This window comes from Pseudochaenichthys georgianus, chromosome 11, assembly GCF_902827115.2.
Source record: "Pseudochaenichthys georgianus chromosome 11, fPseGeo1.2, whole genome shotgun sequence".
NCBI classification, from domain to species: domain Eukaryota; kingdom Metazoa; phylum Chordata; class Actinopteri; order Perciformes; family Channichthyidae; genus Pseudochaenichthys; species Pseudochaenichthys georgianus.
Window position 1 is genome coordinate 22,206,502 of NC_047513.1, and position 24,933 is coordinate 22,231,434.

The 24,933-nt window shown below is 42.5% G+C and overlaps 2 protein-coding genes across 2 annotated transcripts; one reads left to right on the forward strand and one right to left on the reverse strand.

Annotated features, from left to right (window-relative positions):
• Positions 1 to 1,455: 1,455 nt before the first annotated feature.
• Positions 1,456 to 4,425, forward strand: sp8a (sp8 transcription factor a). Its single transcript, XM_034094890.1, has 2 exons — positions 1,456 to 1,648; positions 2,321 to 4,425. Exons 1-2 carry the CDS (start codon positions 1,628 to 1,630, stop codon positions 3,518 to 3,520), a joined length of 1,221 nt encoding a protein of 406 aa, XP_033950781.1. The 5' UTR covers positions 1,456 to 1,627; the 3' UTR covers positions 3,521 to 4,425.
• A 2,164-nt stretch (positions 4,426 to 6,589) lies between these two features.
• itgb8 (integrin, beta 8) lies at positions 6,590 to 23,979 on the reverse strand. Its single transcript, XM_034093835.2, has 16 exons — positions 23,323 to 23,979; positions 22,071 to 22,150; positions 19,483 to 19,654; positions 19,262 to 19,368; positions 18,211 to 18,350; positions 17,682 to 17,847; positions 16,514 to 16,672; positions 15,957 to 16,052; positions 15,597 to 15,689; positions 14,325 to 14,465; positions 12,207 to 12,627; positions 11,850 to 12,072; positions 11,644 to 11,747; positions 10,716 to 10,832; positions 8,714 to 8,877; positions 6,590 to 7,095 (listed from the first exon to the last, which is right to left on the reverse strand). Exons 1-16 carry the CDS (start codon positions 23,414 to 23,416, stop codon positions 6,967 to 6,969), a joined length of 2,406 nt encoding a protein of 801 aa, XP_033949726.1. The 5' UTR covers positions 23,417 to 23,979; the 3' UTR covers positions 6,590 to 6,966.
• Positions 23,980 to 24,933: the final 954 nt, after the last annotated feature.

Consider the following 24,933-nt stretch of genomic DNA (forward strand, 5'->3'; position numbering starts at 1 on the left):
GTATGTTCCTTTAGTATTATTTATACTGAAATGTAACTTACAACTTTAATAACTTACAGATACTATTTAAAAAAAAAAAAAATCATAATTTATTTTTCCAAATTAAAGACGAGAGATATGTTACAGGAAGAATTCTCCAGACTATTGAAATGTTTTGCTTTTGTATATCTGAAATCAGATGTACCTCCTTATGCTTGTTTTTGCCAAGTATTTAGAATAATCTACATTTTACCAATCTTTATGCATTTTGAAAAATATTTCATTTCAAGAAATAAAATCTATGCTCTCATGGAATCACCAAAATGAATATTGCGCGCCATCAATCACTCAATTTAAACGTTGTGTGTGTGTGAGAGACTGTGTGTTGGGGGCTGAGTGGATGAGGAATGTGATTAACTTTTCCGTCTATGTGTGTCCAGCTGACTTCATTCAGGCTGGTAATAGAACAATAGAGATGAAGAAAGGGCAAGGAAGCAGTTAATACCAAACAAATGAAGAAAATGGATTAAATCCTGCATGGTTTATTAAATTTGAAATTCAAATGAAATGCTCCCTCTTTGGTTTTGCACATATATTAAGAGGCTGCAGGATCATTCTAGGTTATTTCCAGAGTGTGCGTCATCATATAGGTTAAACACGAATGATTTAGGATTTCCTATTTACCTGTTTGCATTCAATTGATTAAAGTGTTCCCTCATAGTCATGCAGCTTGAGTCTGAGCTTGGGCCAGTATTTAAATGCTCTATAAAACTGAGGAAAGAACAGGAAGAGGTGTTTTTTGAAAGACGACATTTGTTTTGTGTTGAATGAGATGAAATTGCGGAGGCAGTGGTGGTGTCCTCCCCTCCTTGCCCCAGGGCTGAGTAGATCCGCCCCAGGGACAGGATGGGACGGACTGGGCCTGCCTCTCATTCATCAGCCTTTCCCTTTGTATGGCTCCACAACATCAGTAAAAAACAGTTTAAATAGCTAAAACAGCTTATCTATCTGAAACATTCAAAACATTACAGTAATTACTTTTTTACCAAAAAAGAAAACGTTGTCTAAACCGTCCACAAGGCGCCCCTCTCAAGTGTGCTGTTGCTTGTGAGTTTTGTTTGTTAAATTGTGCAAATCTTCATACAAAATTCTTGCATTCAAATATGATTGAATACCACACTGACATAGATCTTTGGTGACTCCGGGCCCTTACATTTTGCCCTCTTTGCCTGGTTCACCATGGAGCTGTTTGAGCTCCAATAAATGATACAAATCTGCATCAAATGATAAAAAATAACAACCAAATAATGACACATCAGCAATTCAGCATACATGTTCAGCCATACCTGTTTGGAGGTAAGTGGTGTGTGTTTTGTTTACATAGCTCCAGTGAATTTATTGTCTGTAACTTCATATTTTCTCCCACTTGTTGCAATTTTGAGCGTGCCACTTTTTAAATTTACGACAACGACTTAAGAGGCCAAATATTTAGCAACAATGTGAGCTGGTTTCTGATTGGTACTCCGGCTCTTACCGGCACTTCAAAGCCAAGAAGACGCTACAACTACCAAAGCAGCTGAGAGGAAACACACACTCATCACAGTCAGTCAGTGCGAGCACACACACTCAGACGAAGATATCACAGACCATGGCTGCTACACTGCTCGGGGTAAGTTTAACATTTTGCCAAAACATCCTTATCCGAGAAATCCTGAAAAATATCGATTTGATTATCCTTTAAGGGCTTTGTTCATTATTGGAATTCAGGAGACGCAGTTAACTCCGTACATTTTATATTCAACTCCGATAAACGTTAATGTTTATATAATAGGCTTAATATTATAAAATACTTTATTAATCAGCATACATCAGTTGTTTTCAATCGTATGTTTTCTTACCTGTTTTCACTGATCATGTCATAGTTAGTGAACGCTGGCTCATGTCGAGCTACCAGGTAAATGCTTGTTATTTAAGTGAAATTACGAGGCACTGTAAAATACTTATTTTAGAAACCTTGCCACTGTATTGTAATACATTTAGTTACAATAAAGTGAGGGTCTACTATCAATTTAGTTAGTTATTCATAATATGTAAAAGTTGACCTGCCGTATTGTCGGTTGAGTTTGCTGACAATTTGGAGACGCTGCTCCATTGTCTGATGGATCTAATCCAGAGGATCACTGTTTGTAAAGCGTTCACCATGTCACATTCATTCTGGGCTTCATCTGCGATGCCCAAAAAGTTAAGCGCAGTTGTTTAATATTTTTGCGCGTCTTTACGCACACCATGTTTAGCCAAGACTCTAGTGACCGGTCTAAATGTGTCTGCGTGTTCCCCACAGGAGGAGCCCCGGCTCGGCAGCGCGCCGCTGGCAATGTTGGCCGCCACCTGCAGCAGGATCGGTGAGCCCAGCTCCTCGTGCTCCCCTGCTCTCTCCGATGGAGCCCCAGGATTCGCGAAGGGCTTTCATCCGTGGAAGAGAGGGGCTACTGGACACAGCAGCCTCGGTGCATGCTTCACTTCCCTCGGGGTTCCCCCAACATCCAGGAGTAACGGGACCGGACTGACGGAGAACTCGAGCGCATTCTCAGTGACCAACTCTGCTTTTGGGAATGATTATTCAATGTACCAAACCTGTGTTCCATCAGACAACAATGTTACTGATCCTTCGCACGTACAGAGATCCATGTATCTGACCAAATTCCCCTCCTCGGTGGAGAGCATAACAGGGATGTATCCCAGGATGCACACACATCCCTACGAGTCATGGTTCAAACCAGTGGCAGAAGTCAGTAATGGGTCTGCTGCTTGGTGGGACATGGGAACCAGCTGGGTGGACACACAGAGTACAGCCGGGTTACCCTCTCCTCTGAGCGGCTACAGCACTGAATACAGCTCCGCCTTCGGTCCCGGGGCTTCTCAGCACCTGCACCCCGCTACACAGCACCTGTTTGACGGATTCAGGCCACCCGTTCCGACCCCCTACACAGAGTCAACGACGACAGGAACTCCCGTCGTTTCTCTGCCCGCATCTTCCCGCTCCTCCTCAAGGCGTTACTCTGGCAGAGCCACGTGCGACTGCCCGAACTGCCAAGAGGCAGAGAGCCTGGGTCAGGGCGGCACAAGCCCGCGGCGAAGGGGCCTCCACAGCTGTCATATCCCGGGTTGTGGCAAAGTTTACGGCAAGACATCTCACCTGAAGGCTCACCTGCGCTGGCACACCGGGGAGAGGCCGTTTGTCTGCAATTGGCTGTTCTGCGGGAAACGCTTTACGCGCTCGGATGAGCTCCAGCGGCATTTGCGTACACATACCGGGGAAAAGCGCTTCGAGTGCTCCACGTGCCACAAACGGTTCATGCGCTCAGACCACCTCGCCAAGCACGTGAGGACGCACAGCGCAGATGGCTCAGAGGATGGCGCGGAACCGGGACTCGGTAAAGGCAGCAGTGACACGGACAATAGCCTCTCCGGGAGCCCAAACCAGTCTCCCGGGCTTCACGTCCCAGCCAACGAGGGACAGTCACAGTGTGCTGTGGAATAATTTACAAAACTTAGCAGGAACAAAAGCAACGCGTGGGCATTTTGATCATTGGCGGTTCTAGAGGGGTAACACTGTTGCTTGGACCCCCCCTGTGGCCCCCCTCCAAAAGACTAAATCTATGATAATGCAATTTGTGAAAGTGTTACAGCCAACACAGTGTTGCTGTAACCTGGTGCAGGAATGTTTTTTTTTCAGTAATGTAATTAAATATATTGAAACTAAGTTACTGAAACTAATTATGTTGTTAAAACAAATACCAACAAATATATCAAAGATATCAAGATATCAAATGAAAACAACGTTTTGCTGCATGAATAACGTATTAATTGCCGCAAAATGCATTACGGGTTATGGTAAAGTAAATAACTAAACAAAAATTGCAAGTCATTGACACAAATCCTGTTATTGAAACAAAAACCAATAATGGTATTTTATGTTTCCTTGTGTTCTATGATTTTATACTGAACTAAAAAAACTCCTTCAGTAACTGGCCCCAGCACCGCCCCCCAGTACTTGGTCTAGAACCGCCATTGGATTTGATTACACTGTACCAGCCTGTATGGAGTGTGTTTTCTCGAACACTTAAAAACAGAAATGGCACTTTACGATGAACTTCAGCTGTAGATAAACATTGTGTCCTTACCTCATCTTATATGTATCCTTCTTTAATAACACATTTGTACTCTACAGTTTTGTTCTGACTTGTGTTATTTGATTACATGTCATATGCAGCTAATTTATTCTACAAAAAACTTTTTTTGTTTAGAATTGAACTGTTACATCATTATATGGGTTATTTTTTTGACATGATCGCGCTAAATTTTTATTTATCGAGATGTTTGTTTATAACACTAAATTGTTCTGATTTATCTCTGCCTGTAGGTGATTATACTTACTCAATAAAACAGGACATTTTGGGACATGTCATATTTAGTTTCTCTTTGAACCTTCGTGTGATTTAACTTTTGCATGTTTTTTTACATTATCCTTCACTAAGGAATATTGTTTTTTGAGTTCAAAATATTAAACAGTAAATAACTCTTATCATCCTGACTATCAGGAATATAAATATATAATTTAATGTAATAATCAAAATTGCAGCAATTAATAATAATTAACTGCTAGAGTTCATCACATTGTATATGTTTTGACTGGATGTAGCCTATCACTGTTAGCAGACATGCACACGTATATCAAGCAAACTCAAACTTAAGGTAACATTTCAGTTGCGCTCTGGTGTAAAATAAGGCCTGGAGCATGCTGCGAAACGTTAATTTCCCTGATCAAAGTATTGAAATTATATTGAGTTTGCATTGCAATGCTGATAAAAGAATGATATCTGATCGTTAATCAAACATTGTATTCTTTTACACTTCCTCTCTCTGTTGGTTCAATGTTTAAAACGACTCTCGTCTCAGTTTCCTTAGATTGCATCTCCACCTAGTGTTCACTTTTTATGATCACCCTTCTGTTGGACCACATGGGTTGATCACACATCGAAGTTTTGCACATATTTTGTTGCATTACGTGCAAAATGTAGGGTGGCTTGTAAGAAGGAATTGTGTCTTTTGGGGCTGCCTTATTTTCACGTTTTTCCATAAATCAGCCCAAACTAATTTCCCACAATTATTAAAATAATGTAAAAGAAAATCATACACACAACCTGAACAACTTAAAAACTCAATAGCTGGTAATTAAAAAATCTTGCACATTTTATTGTGAAGAAAACATTCATGCTACACAACTAGTCACATTATTTGCCAGCAAAACTACACATAAAAGTGCTGTTGTTATTCCGAACTCAGTGCCGGGTTTGATGAGATGATTATAGCTTTATTGCTGAATCATTCTCATGGTTAAAGATAGATTGGTCTTCATAAACACAAACTGTTCTTGCAGCCTATAACTCAAGTAGCCTTATCATAAAACAGCAGAATTATCATAAATACAAAAGAAAGAAAAACAAATCACAATAAATTATAATTAGTGTTCCCGACTTACAGTAAAAGAGAGCAGCTTTTGCTGTAAACAAAATTAGGTTAAAAACAATTCAAAGAGAGGAACAGGATTGGGCAAGCAAACGTTTTACCAAGATGCCATGCAACTGGCACTCTGGATTCAGAGGACATAGTGCATGAGGGTTTACTTCCACCTCTGATCTCAGTACCGTCAGAGCTCATTTGTACCTTTTCCCAGGAGTTTGAGTCTAAACTTGTCAGAAATGGCTCTGCAATGATCAGCAGATGCATGCAGACACAGTCCTGCTGCTGTCTCTGTTAAAGAGGCTGCATGTGTAGGCGTTTGATGATGCTGTTGCCATTTTTCAATCTATTGTTATTCCAGTGTTGTGGATGTGTTTGGCTTTAAATGCACTTAACGCATATACAGATATCTTGTAATGCCCAACATTAAGCAAAAATCATTTAAAACCACAGCTTTTCTAACCCAGAGACCTCCCATGTTTCAGTAGTATAATGCAAAACAATTGTCCTATTGCAAGTCTAAACATATTATGAAAAACACATGAAAGTAGATTCTCACTTATGGTAGAAAAATGCCATAAAGTAACAGTAATTTGCAATGCAGTTGATCCATTAACAGAAATGCAACAAATAAACTACGAAGACCAGGCATGCCAACAATTAATGAAGATCTGATCAAATTAAGAGATAAAAAAAGGCATACAGACTATTACAGAGTCATTGGTGTGCTTTGGGAATTACTGTAAGTCCCAAGGCAATACAGTAGAGGTCAGTAATGTGATGACAGTGTTATTGCAGAAAATAAATGTAGTACCTCAAGCTGGCCACAGGAGGGCAGACTAAGACAGGGAGATGGTTCAGTTGGAGCTTTGTAGTGTCACACAATCCCATCATCCTAACATATAGTGTTCTCACTATAGACTCATAAATATACCGCCTAGATAGAGCATACGCACGCACCTATCTGCACACGCACACGCACGCGCACACACACACACACACACACACACACACACACACACACACACACACACACACACACACACACACACACACACACACACACACACACACACACACACACACACACACACACACACACACACACACACACACACACACACACACACACACACACACACACACACACACACCTTGAAGTTAATGGATACAAAAGCGAGGAGTGATCACCCTGTGGGAGAAGCAGCCTTCTTGCTGCTACTGAGGAAGGACATGTGCTTTTTGTTTCATCTCCATTTCCTGGATACTGGCCATATTAGTCACACAGTCGATAAGAGTTTGGTCAGGTCATTTAACAAATGTGATTCCATGGAGGTTTTCATAGTTTAGTTTATCATTATCAGTCTCCACGTGCAACTGATTGAAGTTGAATGATCATTTAGAAGCAGAAGCGAAGCCTGTATTTGACTTTTCTTCTCTATAGTGACTTTCTTCTGTCTTTGCTTAGTACTGCCAGGGGTCACCCAGGGGCATCTTGGAATCCTGGATGTGCATCTCCACAGGTCGGTCAGGTGGACTCTCTCTCCTGTAAGTTACTGTCTTCTCGTTGCTTGTTGGGATGTATGAAAGGTCCTGAAGGGTGACAGAAATGTGCACTCAGTAATAGGCATTTCTGTTTTTGTGGGAAGTCATGTGAGTTCAAATTTAGCACAGCAGAAGAGGATATATCTTGACCTTTAGTCCTTTTGTGTGGGTTATGTTGTACAACTTTCTTCTGTCCCTGTAACGTATCCTCATGTAGCTTGTTTGCATATTTTGGCAAAAGTTATTGCTAATTTTGTCTGTTCTACTTCAAATTTAAGAAGCTAAAATTGACCTTTGTTGATACACAACAAAGGTCAATTGTAGCTTCTTAAATGAATGCTCTCTTCTCAAAACTAATTTCTATATTCACAGGTTACAACTTGGTTAGGTTCAGGAAAAGATAGCGGTTTGGGTAAAATTATTTAGCAAGTGGCAAAGTTACGTAACAAATACATGCAAACATAAACAGACGTCTCCTGCGTTACAATCAGTCCCTGAAGAAGTAGAGCTCTTAAACACCTGCAAAACTTCCAGCCAATGTAAATATGAACTTCCTCCTGAGAGTGTTACATCATGCTATAAGTAAGAATGCAAATGTTACCAAAAACAGATGCATACATTTTTAAAGTCTATAATCAGCACTGTCATTAAGACTATTCGTGGGGAACCATGAATAATGATGTGTTTTAAAACAATTTCATGCCAGTTTAGGCACACATATATTCAGAAAGCTCATTTCAAATATCCTCAGTTTCCTTCTTCTCAAAGGTGCTGTAGCCTACATCATTGTAAAATCACAAATCTGGACATTGTTGGTGTCGAGCTGGGAGTTGAGAGGAAATGCAAAATACAGCTGTACTTCTAACAGCAGGCTCACATTCCTCACTGCTGCTTTCAGCGAACACTACACACGAACACAAATATCCCAAAGAGTTGAGGGGTCCCTGTTCCTCTGAGGGCTACAGAAACACCTCCACCTCCTCTCAATTAAACCCTGCTGTGTTGAGGACCGCCTCAAGCAAACCCTGTGGTGGAAAGATCCACCTTGGGACCCGTTATCGTTTGCGGGGTCCGTTTCCGCGTTTACGTGTCGGCCGCGTGTGAACGAACGGGCTATACGCGAGAGAAAAGTAGCAGATACAACACGTTTTGTCCTCGTGTAAACGGCACCTTATAGTACATTCACTCAAGCACTGTACTGCTACTTCATACTTCTACTCCACTACATTTTGCATGCAAATAATGACCATTTCACAACCTTAGTTTCTAGTAACTTTGCATATACTATTAATAATACAAATATAAAATCGTGAAATGACCTATGATGTAGGCTACTATGATATACTTGGGAGTATAAAAAGGCATTCAAGTTTTGTCCACCGTTCCCGGCAACAAAATAAAAATTGTGTTCACATTAATGCAAGACAAATGATAATCCAGTGATTTAATATATATTCCGGAAACAGCTTTTCTGCATGAAGATAACTTTTCTTTCTGGTATTTTAGGTATACATTTATGATACTTCTTCTATCATTTTACTATAGTAACATTTCGAATTCTACTTTTAGCTGAGTATTTCTACGTTTTAGTGTAATAATTTTGACTTAAGTACAATTCATGAGTACTTCTTCCTCCACTGAACATCATTGACTCTTAAAGGCTCACCTTTCCAGTGCAGTGATACACTGTGACCTCAGCAGCGCCCCCTGGTGTCAGGTTCCTCTTCTGTAGCAGCAGCCGGGACACAGCCACCACCACCATCCCGCACAGCACCGTCAGAGCACAGACACACAGGAACGTTCCCACCAGCCGGCTGTTGCTGGCACACTCTGTGGACACAAACACACACACATTAACTTTTAGTGGCAATAACTGGGACAGGATGGCTCTCACTGTGATGGGCAACATATTTATATACACACATTTTTCCTCTGTGAAACGAAAATACTCAAATACCTAAACTAATAGATCACACACACTGGGGTAAGTACTTTACTTAAAGGTCCCCCTATTATACTGTTTTTCATCGATATATTATAGGTCAGCCTTGAGCAGCCGTTATCTCCCATAAGGCTGCCCTAGCATATTGTTGATGTTACCAGTTTATGACCGGGCAACTCTCTGTCAGAGATAGTTATTGTTATGCGACACCTGGAACACATCCTTCTCGGGGTGTAGATGACCCCGAGCCATAAGCGACAACAAATATGATTCAGTGTCCTCAGCTGTTTAGTCTATCTATTGAAGAATGTTGATTATTACACTCTGAACTAGTTAAAACCTCGAGCTACAGGAGGGTTCTTCAGAATTGATTGTGGCATCTCAACCGTGTGGTCAACTCGTGGCCCATGACATGTCTTGTGAATTCTCCGGCCGAAGCTCCAAATAAACCATCAGTGTTTGCCATCAAAGCTCCAGCTCTCCTCGTGTCTCTCTAAGTCCTGACTCCATTGCTACAGAAGTTTCCCCCACAGGTCTCAGTTATTTACAAAACATGTAGCATCCCATAATCCTCTCTGTTTCAGCCCTGTTTCAAAAGTGCTGATTCTCTGTCTGTTACTTTAGATGAAAATAAGGAGCCCCTCCCCACGCCCCTCTGAGAGAGATTTGGTTAAAAAGAACACAATGGTGCTCTAGGAGGAGATTCAGGTGATAAGGTGTGGGGGGGGGGTTACCTTGGTTGGTTATTGGCTAATGGTTACACAAGCCAAAAAATCGTTATGACATCACAAAGTGGTCAAAATCTGATCAGCTCATTGTCAGACATGTTTTTATATAAATGGATCAGGACAAAAAGTGAGTGAATCTTTTTTCCTGAAACGTTCAGAATCTCTTTACACAGAGGGGACACACGTGTATGTATAAAAGACATGAACATGTGGATTTTGTATAATAGGTGACCTTTAAGTAAGATATTGAACGCAGGACTTGTACAGTGCACACGGTGCCAGTGGTCCGCTGGCTGTGTGTCAGCCGGGCAGCATGTGTGTATGACGGGCTCATCGCTAAGCACAAAGGGCCCAAAGAGAGCTCTGACATTTTGTAACAGGGTAACCATGGAGACTTGGCTTCTGCTGCACCCGGGAGGAGTGGGTGTGAGCCGGAAGACAGTGTCCCGTTGGATGGAGGGGTGGGGGGATGAGGGGATAAGGGGAACTCTGGAGGGGGGGGGGGGGCGCACACAATGAACGGTGCTGTTCCAAAAATGGGGAAGGCGGCGTTGAACTGTAACACAACTGTTTGTAACCCAGGCCATGTGTGTGTACTAGTGTGTATGTGTGTGTGTGTGTGTGTGTGTGTGTGTGTGTGTGTGTGTGTGTGTGTGTGTGTGTGTGTGTGTGTGTGTGTGTGTGTGTGTGTGTGTGTGTGTGTGTGTGTGTGTGTGTGTGTGTGTGTGTGTGTGTGTGTGTGTGTGTGTGTGTGTGTGTGTGTGTGTGCTGTGCGTGCGTGCGTGCGTGCGTGAATGCTTGTTTGTTTTGTACGGCTGGGAAAGAAAGAAGGTGAGCTGGGAACTGAGGGGAAATGTAAAATGCAGCTGTAACACTGACAGTGGGCTTGCTGACTCAAATACACCAGGGTGCCGTAGTGCAGTCATGGTAGCAACGGAAGTGACCTTGAATCAAGTAATTTGTGTGTGTGTGTGTGTTCGTGTGTGTTGACATTGTACCTGCTCTTGTGCTTATGTGAAGCTGCGTCGGACCGGACTGAGAGCTTGTTTGGAAGCGATAGCGACAGCTGTCATTGCTGATGTACATACACTGAATCCACTTCTCCCCTGCTTGGCCTGAAACAGAGAGAGGGAGGGAGTTGAAGTGAGATGTTTTTCATTCCAGACATGTTAAGCCCCAAGCTCTAGTAAATATCCTCCAGGATTACTAAAAACAGAAGAATCAATGCAAGAGAGCTTCTGCATTTTACAGCTCTTTAGTTTTCACTTTGAAGCTGCACCAATCGATATTTTCTATACTACTCTAACAATGGTCAAATTACTGTAATATAAAAGCTCTCACTGGCACTAACAAATCTGATAAATAGTCTCCCAACTCTGCAATTGCCTTTTCTGCAATTTTCCGCTGCAGTAGCTAGCTTTTTATATTTGAAAAATATCGACTTGTACATTGTTTCTCCAGCACCAAACAGCAGACAGAGAAACTCATTGACTAGATGTTGGACTAGCATAATGCAGCATTTTAACCTTGCCAGAGCTAAAATGAGACATTCATGACTCCTAGTCAGCACAAGGTGCAAACACAACACTTCCATATGTCTCTCCCACCTTATATGAAGCTGTGTTTATGACTTTTGGGTCTTGAGTCTGGGATCAATATGCTCTTTCCTTTTAGCTCTGAAAAACATATTTGGCTTAAATATTCACCAGCCGTCTACTAACTTCGTCCATCTGCTGTGTGAACAGGCTGTACTGTTGTGCGTGGTCGGCGGTGACATTTCTTTTCAACCTGATGTTTAGTTACTCTTTAAGTTTTGAGTCAAATCACAAATGAGAGGATGGATCTTTTTGAAAATAAGGAAACTCCGACTTTGAAACAGACACATCTAAAACCTGCTATAAATGTAATTGGCTAAACTGGCTTCACCTAGAACATCATCCCTGTAGCCCACCAATGATTCACACGTGCTGTTGCAATGTCCCGCCTCTTTTTGAGTGAGGCCGTGAGACAGGTGGCAGTCAACACACTTCCTGAAGAGAGAGAGAGGGAGAGAGAAAGGAAAATAATGTCAGCTTCGTCATCAAATTGTTCTTTAAGAGCTCCCATCATGCTTTGCGTCCACCAATATGTACCAGTATGATTGGCAGGTGCTTTGGCAGGCAAGACATCTCTCACAGAAGTCTCCAGTTTGTCGCGGGTCATCACACACACACTTGCCGCACACACACGAGCCCTGGCTGCTGCAAATCAAGCCGTTGGCTGATTGGCAGGTTGCTGTGGAGACGGGACAACCACAGCTATCATCTGTCCAGCCGTCTTCACACACACACTCACTTGACACACACACACCACGACCTGAGAAAGACAGACGAGAGGCAAGAGGATTAAAGAAGCAAACCAAGGTGTGTCTTTACTACTGTGTTTGAGCTCTTGTGATATCTCTTTGAATTTAAAGTAGAAACATAATTATTTTGAGGTTCCTTATTTACCTCCACATATCAACCCCCCTTCGTACGGGCAGGAGAAGTCGTCTCTCTCGCAGTATTTCCCATAAACTGTCCCAAGCCTGGTCTCATCACACAAACACCTTCCACAATCACACACTCCCCGACCACTGCAGTCCATATCAGACCCATCCGCTCGGCAATTCCAGTTTGAATCTCTGTCAGAGTTTTGAATGAGTGCGTTTTGCGGCCTCTGCTCCTGATTGGTGCTCCCTTGTGTTTCTCTGCATGGTGATTGGCTTTCGTCATTGCAGCGCCTCGTTGATCCACAACTGCAGGCGCATTTAGAGTGGATCCTAACCACCGTGGATTCGTTGTAACCCACTGGTCGAACCACCACTTTTACATCTTCATCTTCCCCATTGTCGGGACAAGAGTGCATGCCGATGGTGATATTGAAGTAGACCTGCGTAGGAAGACAAACATTTTAATCTCTAAAGCGGTCAGTGGAGCAAATGTGAAAATGCTTTCACCCTGCATTCTCTCAATTATCCAGGGAGTGACACCTTGCGATACTACAATAATTGTGATTGAAAAAATACCCCAATTCTCATTTGGTTTATCAGATCAGTAGACATTTTTCTTATGACTTTATGGTCTTATTAGCTTCTTTTTAGTGTTCCTTAAAACAGAATGGTTCTGATTTTAGACATGATGGCCCCATTTCGAGACATTATACAATAAAACAGAATAGGATTTAGGGCGATGCATAAAACCAAGATGGCATCAGCGAAAACGGCAAACTCTTAAGATAGAAATTGGTTCAGCATTATACAGATTTCAAAGGCTTGAGGCTAAGAGGTCGGTACAGGGGAGATATGGATTCTCTTCCTGGTACCAGTGAGGCTTTTGTTGCTGCTGCATTTTGAACAATCTGTAGGCGAGATAGATTCCCACATAAAAAGAATTGCACTATTCGAGGCAAGAAGAAATTAAAGCGTAAACTAAAGTCTCTACATATTTAACCAACAGGAATGATTACCATTTATGCAAATGATCTCAGAAAGTTGAAGCTTGTGCTGACAACTGATTACAATTATTTATTTAATTTGAATCCAGAATCAAAGATAACAGATAATTGTTGCCCAAGACTTTATTTAATGACGAGCATCACTGATTGACCTAAGGCCAGAAAGGTCAACACACCAATACAAAAGATAAATAGTGGACTGTACAGTAGTGTAGTGGATGCAGAGAAATGCAGCAGGCTCAAATGTATTTCCCCCCTTGAAACTCACTATTACCTATTAAAAGACTTAACTACTTCCTTGTTATTTATCCAACCTAGTTAGCCGAAAGTGAAACGTCACTATGTGAATCATTTCTCTGTTCATGTGGTTACTAAATTGTCCATGCCGAAGCTTTGAATCTACAAGAAAGCCTTTCACTTGATTTTGTATCTCTATTCTGGTAATTGTGTGTACTTTCCATAATTCTCTTTAATCTGCCCATGGATTAAAGGGCTAAACTCCAGCCTGTTTGCACAATGGAGTTTTTACAGAGCAGTCATTAAGCTTCTTGGTGGTTGAGAAAGTTAAGAGCCCCCTATGGAGAGTCTTGTTGGCAGTTTAGAGAAAGAACAGGGTAAAAAAGACTCTTCAGTCAAATGTACTTAACAAAAATAGTAACAAAAGGGGAGTTATTTGGTGAAATCCTTTTTTTAAAGTAGCCTTTTTCCATTAGTGTGGTAGAAAAGCAGTATATTCAACGTTTATTGTGAATACATGGAACCAGTAAGAGAGGAGTGGATGTCCAATGACCTATTTCTAAATAAATGTCCTATTTGATTGCATAAAGGATCTCAACATTGGGCAAGTAACGGATTTGCGGACGAATAGTTCATAGAATCACGTGGAAATGTTTTCCTGTTAAACACAGCCTTTAATCCGCTCAACTCGGATTATTTACCAAATCTTAAACTCTCAATGTCTGCGTGTGTGTAAGACTGTAGAGATCACATCAATCCAGTACAACCAATACATGTTTCTAGGAACTTAAAGCAAATATTTTCTGTATTAATATTCGTAACATTTAGCTACATTCTTGCACAGTTTTAATCAAGTGTGTGCTTTGATGCTGACAAAGTTATGCTTTTGTGTTTACCGTCTGGTCCGGCTGCACCCCCGAGCAGCTCTGGTCCTTCGCCATGGATCCATTGGGACAGAGAGGAGAAACAGACACCCAGTACCTGCTGACTGCCTTGTCCTCCACTGACACTGATACTGACACCTCCGACAACAACTTCTGCATGGAGAGAGGGTGCAGAGAGATACAAAAGTAACATTAACTTCCTCTCCTGATATCCGGGAATTCAACTTTTGACTGGTCTAAAGGGAATTTGGGTAATCATATAATCTGTGTGGGGGTAATGAGGCGAGAGTGTGAAAGAGAGAGGGAGAGGGAGAAGAGTCATTAATTAAAGTCGTCCCAAGAAACCCCTCTTTTATTTCTGAAGTACGGGGAGGGGGGGGAACAAGGAGGTGGGGCCAAAAATAGCATCTATGTATTCGTCCATGATTAGGACACATGGTTCCGTGCGGAGGATCTGATAGCAATTATAATGGCAGCTTCTGTGTGTGTGTGTGTGTGTGTGTGTGTGTGTGTGTGTGTGTGTGTGTGTGTGTGTGTGTGTGTGTGTGTGTGTGTGTGTGTGTGTGTGTGTGTGTGTGTGTGTGTGTGTCTGCACGTATGCATGGTTGTTCACCCGGATCTGTGGATTCGGCAGATTCTCGACGCAAACAATGGTTCACTGTGCCTGAGGCTAGATTATAGCAAAGACTGCTGCCAACGGAACAAAACCACACACACACACACACACACACACACACACACACACACACACACACACACACACACACACACACACACACACACACACACACACACACACACACACACACACACACACACACACACACACACACACACACACACACACACACACACACACACACACACACACTGTTCTCATCCATGTTTTTCAGATTCATTCAGCCTTCAGCAACCGAAAAACATGTCCAATAATGTCCAACTTCAGAATTTAAATTTGCATTACAAATGTCACTGTCTTTTGCTGCATCCATTATCTATTGGATAAATTGAGCAGTACACACTTTCTGTCGCATCCCTGATTCTGACAGGAATGTGTTTTGAGCTATGGTCGAGTTCATGTTGTCTCAGCGGACTCATGCCTCAACACTTATAGCTGATACTGCGTGGGCTTATGAATTCAGCTCATGCTGTGCTGCTGCGCTCTAATCTGAAACCTTTCGCTTGTCCCTGTCCTTCTCCTTGTTATTTGAAGGATGAATAATAAACAGAGGGAGGACTAGAATGAGAAAGAAGGTGCAGAGGAAGAAGGTGAGGGCTCTGTACCTTGTATGCGTCCACCACCAGCTCGATGAGGTTTGGAGCCTGGAAGAGGCCTAACCTTCCCAGGTAGGAGCCAGGAAGTAAATGCACCAATGCCTAAAGAAGAAAAGGGAGATGAGGGTTAAAAAAAAAAATACTTTCTAAGTCACCCTAACTGTTAACTTATGGGGCAACATTTGTGTTATCAGACATCATAAAGCAAACATCTCCTTAGTCCTAGAAGTTTTTTTGTTTCTCTTTTAACTATCTGAAAAACCATTGTAAAAAAAACCTTATGACCCACATGTATCAGATGACTACTAGAAATGCCATGTAATTGCAGAATGACATTTCAAATGTGTGATGTTGTGTGGGAGAGATTACCTCGTACCACTTGTACTGCTGCTTCTCCACGGCAAAGATCAAGTACATATGGTTTTCAAGCAGTTTATCAGACAACTGACCCACACTGGGATGATCCTAAAAAAGAGACAAACAACCGACTAAATACAAAAAATCATGTTTTTAAGGAAAGCATTTCTGCTAACTTCTTCTTCCCCTTCTGATGTACCATAACAAGTTTAAGTCTTCTTTTCTTAATATACAGACGTTTTTCTAAAATCAATTGGTCCACATGAGTAAATACAGCGTGTATATTAGCGTGTAACCATGTTGGCTTCAAGGAAGAGATTTACAATTTGGTCATTTTTAACATGGCGCTCTTAATTTCTCAAATTTGACAAATTAAGACATATTGTATATTTTCGTTTGATCTATAAAAAAAAATAATAATGTGTAAAAGACATTAATCTTCATATCTAACTCTCAGCATGACAAAGATTAAGCACATTATCAAAACTCAGTGTAACTATTCCTTTAGGTTAGAATTATTTAACTAATATTTAATCTGCAATTGATTGATGTAATGTCCACAATCTCACCTGCCTCGTGCTACCTGTGTAGACATTGTTCTCCAGGTGACACAGGCCGTCGTTAGGCGTCACTATCCCTGCCACCCGGCTGTCCAGGGCGAGGTGGGACGGCTGGTCGGTCATCAGGAGCAAAAGACGTTTGGCCTCGGGTCGCCAACCCAAATCTCTCTATAGGAGGGACACAGAGGGATCAGGACCGTGTGATGTGGTCTGTTGCTGGTGAGAAGTTGTATCGATTCTTTCACTTGTATCCGCTTATATCACTACATTTACACGGACTGATGTGCACGCTTTATATTTTTGACTCATGTGGTGAGAAACTGCTCATCTGAGCATCATTAGTTCCCATGGTGATCAGCTCTTTCTGTAATGCCAAATTAAATGCATGCAGCAGAAAAACCCCGACAGTCACTGACTCACTGTCTTCATGCCTGTGGTTCGTCAGTGTGAGAAAAAGGGTTGTGTGTGTGTGTGTGTGTGTGTGTGTGTGTGTGTGTGTGTGTGTGTGTGTGTGTGTGTGTGTGTGTGTGTGTGTGTGTGTGTGTGTGTGTGTGTGTGTGTGTGTGTGTGTGTGTGTGTGTGTGTGTGTGTGTGTGTGTGTGTGCACCAGTGTATTCATGGAAACCAAGTGAGTTTACAATTAGGCCTGACATAATGGAGAGTCTATTTATAGTTATGACCACCGTGGTGTTTCCCTGCTGGCTGGTTACTCAGGACCCCCTGTGTGGTGTGACTCAGGCCTCCTGCAGCCTGCAGTATACAAGCAACCAGTGTGTGTGTGTGTGTGTGTGTGTGTGTGTGTGTGTGTGTGTGTGTGTGTGTGTGTGTGTGTGTGTGTGTGTGTGTGTGTGTGTGTGTGTGTGTGTGTGTGTGTGTGTGTGTGTGTGTGTGTGTGTGTGTGTGTGTGTGTGTGTGTGTGTGTGTCTGCCATACCCGGGCAGTGGTGTCATTACTTAGTGGGATTCCTGGGGGAACATCCAATGCTGAGTCAAAGTGCCACCATCTCCCAGAATAAAAGCCTCTTTCACCGGCATGCAGACGTACTCCCAAATTTGGGGTTATGGCTCTTTTTTTAGAACATATTCAAGCCTCAAGGGAACTGAAGATGTTTCCTAACTCCCTTTCTCTTTACATACTTATAGCTGAGCCTAACTTTCCACCATCTGTATTTACACACCTGGCAGACAGCAGCTTGCAGCAAGGCATCCAGTCCCCCCTCAGGTGTGTCCATGTTTCCAGATATGCGCTGGCGTTTGATCACACGCGTGAACTCGCTTATATTTCCAGTCATACCCAGGACGTGGTGGAAGCCATGGGCTGGACGACAGCGGATCTCATAATCACTGTTGAGACGTTGGAGAAAGTTTTAATTGCTACTTTCAGGAATGTATAACTCAGGACCAATGAATGTAAAAAGTCTGTCTGTTCTTTCTTATCTCTTAATGTACAAATTCCTTGCAGAGTCACACAAAATTGGAAGCAACTAATGCTTGCTTTAATTAATTTTTAAATAATAACTCAAATCACCATTCTTCTTGGCTCATTAAAAGAAGAACAAGTTGGCTTATAGTTGGAAATATAACAAGGCAAACTTTGAAGGTGTTGAATGTCTATTCTTCTCATAGCAGGAACATTAACACAATTATTAATATGACAATGAATAACCCTGTTTCTTTAAGCAATACATCATCTGTTGTGTGTCTTACCTGCAGGGGTTGCTGATCTTGGATGGATGGACATTGATGTAAGGAGAGACAGGCTTGTCCACAAACGAGCCGAAACCCAGCTGAAGGTCCGAGGAGTGCTCCGTCATACGAAGAGACAACGCCACACCCACTGTCTTCAACTGGACCACAGAAGAAACGAAGAGGTTGGTGGAGGCCGAAAGGGAATCCAAAATAAAAGACAAAAGGAAGGGTGAGTAGAAAGGCATGAAGATGTCGAGGGTAAGATAAGGCAAGTATTACATTAAAGGTCTTCCTTACATACAGCTGCAATTTATTTCATACTAAATGTAAAGAAGCTATACAGAAGGTACAGTATCTTAATCTAGTATCTGTGTTTATAAGTCTTGTATCTAACCTTCCTACAACATAGTGGTTTGTATAAAATGTGTTTAGTTTTCTTTAGTTCAAACCTTTGGAAAAACACTTTTTCCTTAAAATAATATTACTAAAAAGCTTCAGCACTGGCGGAAACTGATAAACACCTACAAACTCAAGGCCCGGGGGCCAAATCCGGCCCGTGACTTCATTTTCTGTGGCCCCACAAGAGCTTGCAAAGAATACGATATGTTTATTATACGGTTACATGCCGATTTACAGAAGCACGTTGCCCATAAACTACATGTCCCACAAAATTTGACTTTCTTCCTTCTAAATGTGCCTTTTTTCTTATAATGTGCCTTTTTCTCAGATTTGGACTCTTTTTTTAAAAATGTACTTTTTTTTAAATGTCACTTCCTTTTAAAAAAAATTTCACTTGATTTCGACTTTTTTTTCAGCTTTTCTTTTTAAATCATTTTGTGACATTCTCACTGAAGAGACTTGCAATTATTTGCCCCAGACTTCTGCTTTCAGACGTAGTTAATTATGAAGTTATTACCCTATCCAATAATAATTCAATGCAGAGGCAATAATGTAATATAACACATTATTTTATATATATATTTATATATAAGTTACAACCGGCCCTTTGGGTGCAGCCATAATGCTGATGTGGCCCGCGATTAAATTGAGTTTGACCCCCCTGACCTACATGATCGAGGTTTTCCTGCATAGAGGCCGACACATCAACCAGGTAGTACAGATCCACAGGATAACGCTTCAGCTGCTTCACAGCCACCACTACACTGGCCTGGGAACCTTTAAACACACAGAAACAGGAGAACATAATTCACTTCAAAACTTTACCTCAGATGACTTCTCACACGCAATAATAAATATGCATTTGAGGCCCAGATCCAGCCCGTGGTCTACCTGGTCTGAGGGTGACGCTGATGTCTTGTGGGGATACTTGAGTGCTGCTGGTGGTGGCGTTGACCTCCACCTTGACCTCTGACTGCTCCATGAACTCCGGCTCACAGCCTCTCCTGAGCAGCTTCACCGGCAGGTCGCAGCGCTGGCTCGCCACCGCTCCATCCAGAAAGTCCTAGAGGTCACACAAGGTCAGGAGATGAAAAGGGCAAAGGAGACATTCACCTTCTTCTAATATAATTCAATTGCAGAATTCAATAACAACATTTTGAATTTGATCCAGAAAACTAAACACACAGGAGAAAAACCTGCCAGCTTAACAACTAAGCCGTCTTTCAAGATGTTGTAACATTAATCAAAAGTCAGGGATGAAAACAAATGACACAAAAAGTGGGTCAAGTAAATGCAACATGATGCTCTCTACTAATGCAGCTACAAATATACGGTATGTCCCTCATGAATGTATACTCTGTTATTATGTTCTATGTGTTTCAGGTTTCTCCTTCTGTCACTTAAGCAGATGAAGAAGAGGATTTTAAGATCAGACTAATCCTGCATCCCACTCCTCTTTTAACGTTGCAAACCACATCTATTTACATATGTAGGGGTACACACACAAGCACCCCAGAGTTTTTAATTCATGGGTTCTCTCACCCACTCGGTTAAGTACAGTGTGAAAAACCTGTGTGGATGGAACCTCATCACAGCAAATGGAAACTTTCACAACCACTCATCCTGGTTTACTTTGTCATTTTTATGATGTGTCATATCAGCGACTTGTTTGTGTTTAAACATTCGTGTTTAGGATCTAATCTCACCGTATCTGATTACAGAGGGAAGGGAAATTAAATGAAAGTAGCAGCTCTGAAAGATAGAGAAGAGTTTACATGATCTGATTGGCTTTTTCTTATGTAGGACCTTATTTAATCATCTACTTGCTCCAACAGTCGGGTAAAACAGCGTCATGTCATGCAGCTTTGGAGTGGATTAGTGACCTTTCGTACTTCCGTCTGTGAGAAACATGCTCACAAACACAAACACTTGCACCAGAAACATAAAACTAAAGCATGTAATGTGTGTATTTAAAGTATGTAATGGGCCTGATTATGAGTTTGACATGATAACAAGATCCTCTAGATAAGGATTGATATGATATGAAATGATGCAGATACAGTCATTGAGATTACTAATACTTTTAACAGAAATAGGTCAAGGGACAAGCAACTGCTATCAAGATTGAATTTTGTTTATTATTGCTTTCCCAGTGGCTATCATTTGTCCTGTAAAAACTGTGAATACCATAAAGTTGCCAAGTGATTTCCCAGGATTTTCCTAACAGAGTTTGCCCTTTCCCTTGACACTGAATGTCATTGGCAATATGTGATCATGCCTTTTAACAAGCGCTGTACCTTCTACCTCCTCAGTGCTTGTCTAATTCTGGCTCTGTGACGTTGTGTGTGTAGGAGGTAAGAGAGGTGGTGTTTGACTGCTTTCACACACCAGTGAGCCACTTAATGAGGTCGGTTTAGGTTAGGGTACACAGGATGGGAAAGCACCTGAAGTCTGTAAACACACACATGTTGACGTTCGGTCTAGACATTGTATTGTGTGTGTGTGTGTGTGTGTGTGTGTGTGGTGTGTGTGTGTGTGTGTGTGTGTGTGTGTGTGTGTGTGGTGTGTGTGTGTGTGTGTGTGTGTGTGTGTGTGTGTGTGTGTGTGTGTGTGTGTGTGTGTGTGTGTGTGCGTGTGTGGTGTGTGGGGGGGTATGTGTGGTCTAGCATTACTATACTTGTGGGGACCTAAATCTGTTTACATAGTCACGTGTGGGGACTGGCTTCCCTTATGGGGACAAATTGGAGGTCCCCATAAGGGGGATCATTAATTTTAGGGTAAAGACTTGGTTAGGTTTAGGATTAGGGTAAGGGTAAGGTTAAGGGTTAGGGTTAGGCATGTGTTGGTTATGGTTATGGTTAAGGTTAGGATAAGTCTCCAGGAAATGCATGTAAGTCAATGTAATGTCCCCTGAAGTGATGTATACATTGTGTGTGTGTGTGTGTGTGTGTGTGTGTGTGTGTGTGTGTGTGTGTGTGTGTGTGTGTGTGTGTGTGTGTGTGTGTGTGTGTGTGTGTGTGTGTGTGTGTGTGTGTGTGTGTGTGTGTGTGTGTGTGTGTGTGTGTGTGTGTGTGTGTGTGTGTGTGTGTGTGTGTGTGTGTGTGTGTGTGTGTGGCTAGAATTATTTACAGCTTCTCAGGGCTTATTCGGGGTGGGCTCTTTACGAGACACACTGACAGACAAGCCAGAAAGCAGATACACCCCAACACACTTTAGGACAAATGCAGTGATATGTGTGAGCGCATAGACTAAACACATAGATAGAAAGCGCCTCTGTCTCTGCGGCATGAGACAGCACACGTAGAAACATTCACACACAAACAGGTCATAGGGCAGGCCACTAAGCCCGAAAAATACACGTTATATTCTCATCTGTGGATGGCATCAAAGCTTTGGTGTGTCATCTGAGGAATGCTGCTGAATGTTAGCCACGTTCTTTGTTTTTTCCCCCAGTCTGTCGCACAGAAACACATTCCTACCTCCTTGAAGCACCAGGCACACTGTGGTCCGCGGGTGAGACACTCTTTACAAGAAGTGATGCTAGGAGACCAGCACACACCTGCAGAGAGAGAAAGAGGTTGAAAGTAAAGGGAAGAGAGCCAAATACAATAGGATGAAGAGTCTGTGATTAGCATATGAAAGAATGTGCGTGTCGACACTCATTAGCCATACAGTCTTGACCCTGTGGATATTTAGAGATCTCATGAAACTTTTGATAATAGAAGCACAACTAAGCATCTCATAAGGCTATTCAGTCAGCTGTGTAGTGGGAAAACGTCTGTGAGTGTGGGAACAGGTGCTTGAGTTGTTGGAGTGGTGCAATGGATCATTTCCCACTCCCACACAAAAAAACGGAGTACTTTTGAATTGTGAGTCAATGAATGATACATGCTCACACATTTCATATTTACAGTGACAAATCATGCAAGATACTTTTTTGCAACTGTAAGGAAAGAATTATGTACACACTAAAGATTTTACAGGATGACAAAAGCCGAAACATGAACCTTGACCTTATGTTGTGGGATTAATGATTGATTTATATCCTGAACTGCAATTTTCTGGAGCCATTTCTGTGAGCTACATGCTTTGAATGTAGGACAGAAAAATGCTGCGGGTCCTGGCATCACTAACAAGCAGCTCTGACCCAATTAGCACTCCTGGCCTGCGGCAAACCTCAGAAGAGGTAAAGCGTTTAACTTCTAATTATAGCTGATCAATACATGCTGAAACAAGAGGTTTGTGTGGTATGGGCTATTCCTGAGGGTTTAGAGGTTTCGATTCAAAACCGCTTTAATGTATTTTAAATGAAATCGTTTTATAAGCCTGGCTGCTTGCTTCAAAGTCTTTCTGAATATGCCATAATTGAGATGTATGGCATAATTGCATAAATTAATCCTAAAATACTCATAAAGTGGGTTCTTTGGAGGGGAAATCTTTATTAAGAAAAATACATGTTGAAGAGTCCTTTACATGAAACATTTTGAAAACATTTTGAAAACCATCAGTTGTAACTGTAAAACTGTCTGAAACTGTGCTGTTACCATTCTTGGGCCAGGACTCTCTTAAAAAAGAGATTTTTAATCTCAATGAGGCCTATCCTGGTTAAATAAAGGTCAAATAAAAAAAATATCAACCCCCTGCCGAAAGCACAGCTGGTGTCGTTTTGACAAGATGCAGGCTAATTGCTGGGATATTATGTAATTGACCCTAATGAGCCTCCATACTCACTGGCACTGGAGCGTTGTGCGCAGACAGCGACCACCAAGCAGAAGAGCAGGAGACACAGAGGGACGCTGCCGTATGAGCGGAGCCAGGAAGTCATATTATCCTATCCACACCGGGAGGGCGACACAGGAGCAGAGGCTGCGCAGCTACCGGAGATGAACCGGGGAAAACCGGGCGTCCTGCGTCCGCTGCCGCACCAACAAAAGCCGGTAGTGCCGGACCGAGACGCGGGGCATTGTCGATCACCCAATAACCTTCTAATCCCGGGGAGGTATTCACATCCCCTGGGGTAAATCAGCTTATAAACGCGCTCCCCCGTGGACCACGAGAGGAGGGGAAGTAATCGGTCGGCTGTGGCGCAAGTCCCTCCATCTATTTCCTTTAAGCCGCAGGTGTGCGACGTGTCCCCCAGTCTGTCTCACAGCTGATCGTGAAGTCTCGTCTCGGGACAGAGACCAGCTGAGTTACACGCACGAGCACCAGCGCCGGTGCGCGCCAACATGCACGTCCCACGCGACAGCCAGGAGAGTGAGCTGTTATAACCCTATGACTGCCATGGAAACGACGCCCTCAGAGAGGGGAGGGAAGAGAGAGACTAATAAGGGGAGAGAGAGAGACACAAAGTGCTTACTACTAGGAGTTGAGCATGAACCCTGGCCTTGAATTGATGTTTATATTGCCTCTTCAGGGAGCCATTGCACACTGAGGGTTCCTGTGTGTGGGGACCTGTGTGGATGGAAGTTGGTGTAAAGGAGTAGGGAGGGGTGGAGGTAAAAGAAAAAAGCTTTTGCAGAGGGGTTCACAAGCTGGTGCTAAGGAGGGGGTTTGAGTCCATTGTGCACAGATTCCAATGACATGGAGTAACCTCGCCTCGCCGGCTGCTCCACTGGGCAGGAGCCAAAGAGGTACTAAACAACTCAACATTTTAAGCTCGAGGAAAGCACAGCCGCACAAGGACAAAAGACGCATAGTCTTCCATCTTTGGCCTGATCCTATAGGCTTGTCTCCTGTAAAGGTCTATTGATAAAGTAGACGTGTTTTGCTTGGCATGCAGCCTAAACAGTGACTGCGAATGTGCCAACAAACATTCCCAACCTATGCACAACTCACACTCACACAAGTCCCTTATCTACTGTGTTTGACCCCATCTGTTGCTCAGAATCCTGCGGCCGAGCCAGCTACGCCTCACCTCTCATTCATTCACATAATTTGTCAAATGGGGATTTTGGAGTGGGAGTGCCAAAACACCTCCCCGTCTGTGCCCTCTGAGCAGTCACTCTCAATTATGGTAATGGGGCAAACACACACCACACTGTTTTCTAAGTGTGTGAAACATCTCTCATATCCAGATTCCACCCCCATCCACTCATAGACCCTACTCTCTGCCAGGGGACAAGTCTCTTCTTTCTGGGCTTGGGTGGCAGGGAGGGTGCTAGTGAATACATTTAATTATTTAAGTTTTCCGCACTCTCGTGGGAATATCTCCGCAATGGAGCGAGCTTAAGTTTCAACACCCAGCGCAACACCTTCGTCACACATGTTGCCACTTCGTTGTACCATTTTCAGGCAATTTGTAATCTGTTCTAGAAAAATTATGTTTTTTTTAGGATTTTA

Coding starts and splice junctions, on each gene's coding strand:
- sp8a (XM_034094890.1), top strand. CDS start 1,628: ATGGCTGCTACACTGCTCGGG. Junction 1,649..2,320: donor TGGCTGCTACACTGCTCGGG/GTAAGTTTAACA, acceptor TGTTCCCCACAG/GAGGAGCCCCGGCTCGGCAG.
- itgb8 (XM_034093835.2), bottom strand. CDS start 23,416: ATGACTTCCTGGCTCCGCTCATACGGCAGCGTCCCTCTGTGTCTCCTG. Junction 17,848..18,210: donor AAGATCAGCAACCCCTGCAG/GTAAGACACACA, acceptor ACGTCTCAACAG/TGATTATGAGATCCGCTGTC. Junction 12,073..12,206: donor AGGGGGGTTGATATGTGGAG/GTAAATAAGGAA, acceptor TGTCTTTCTCAG/GTCGTGGTGTGTGTGTGTCA.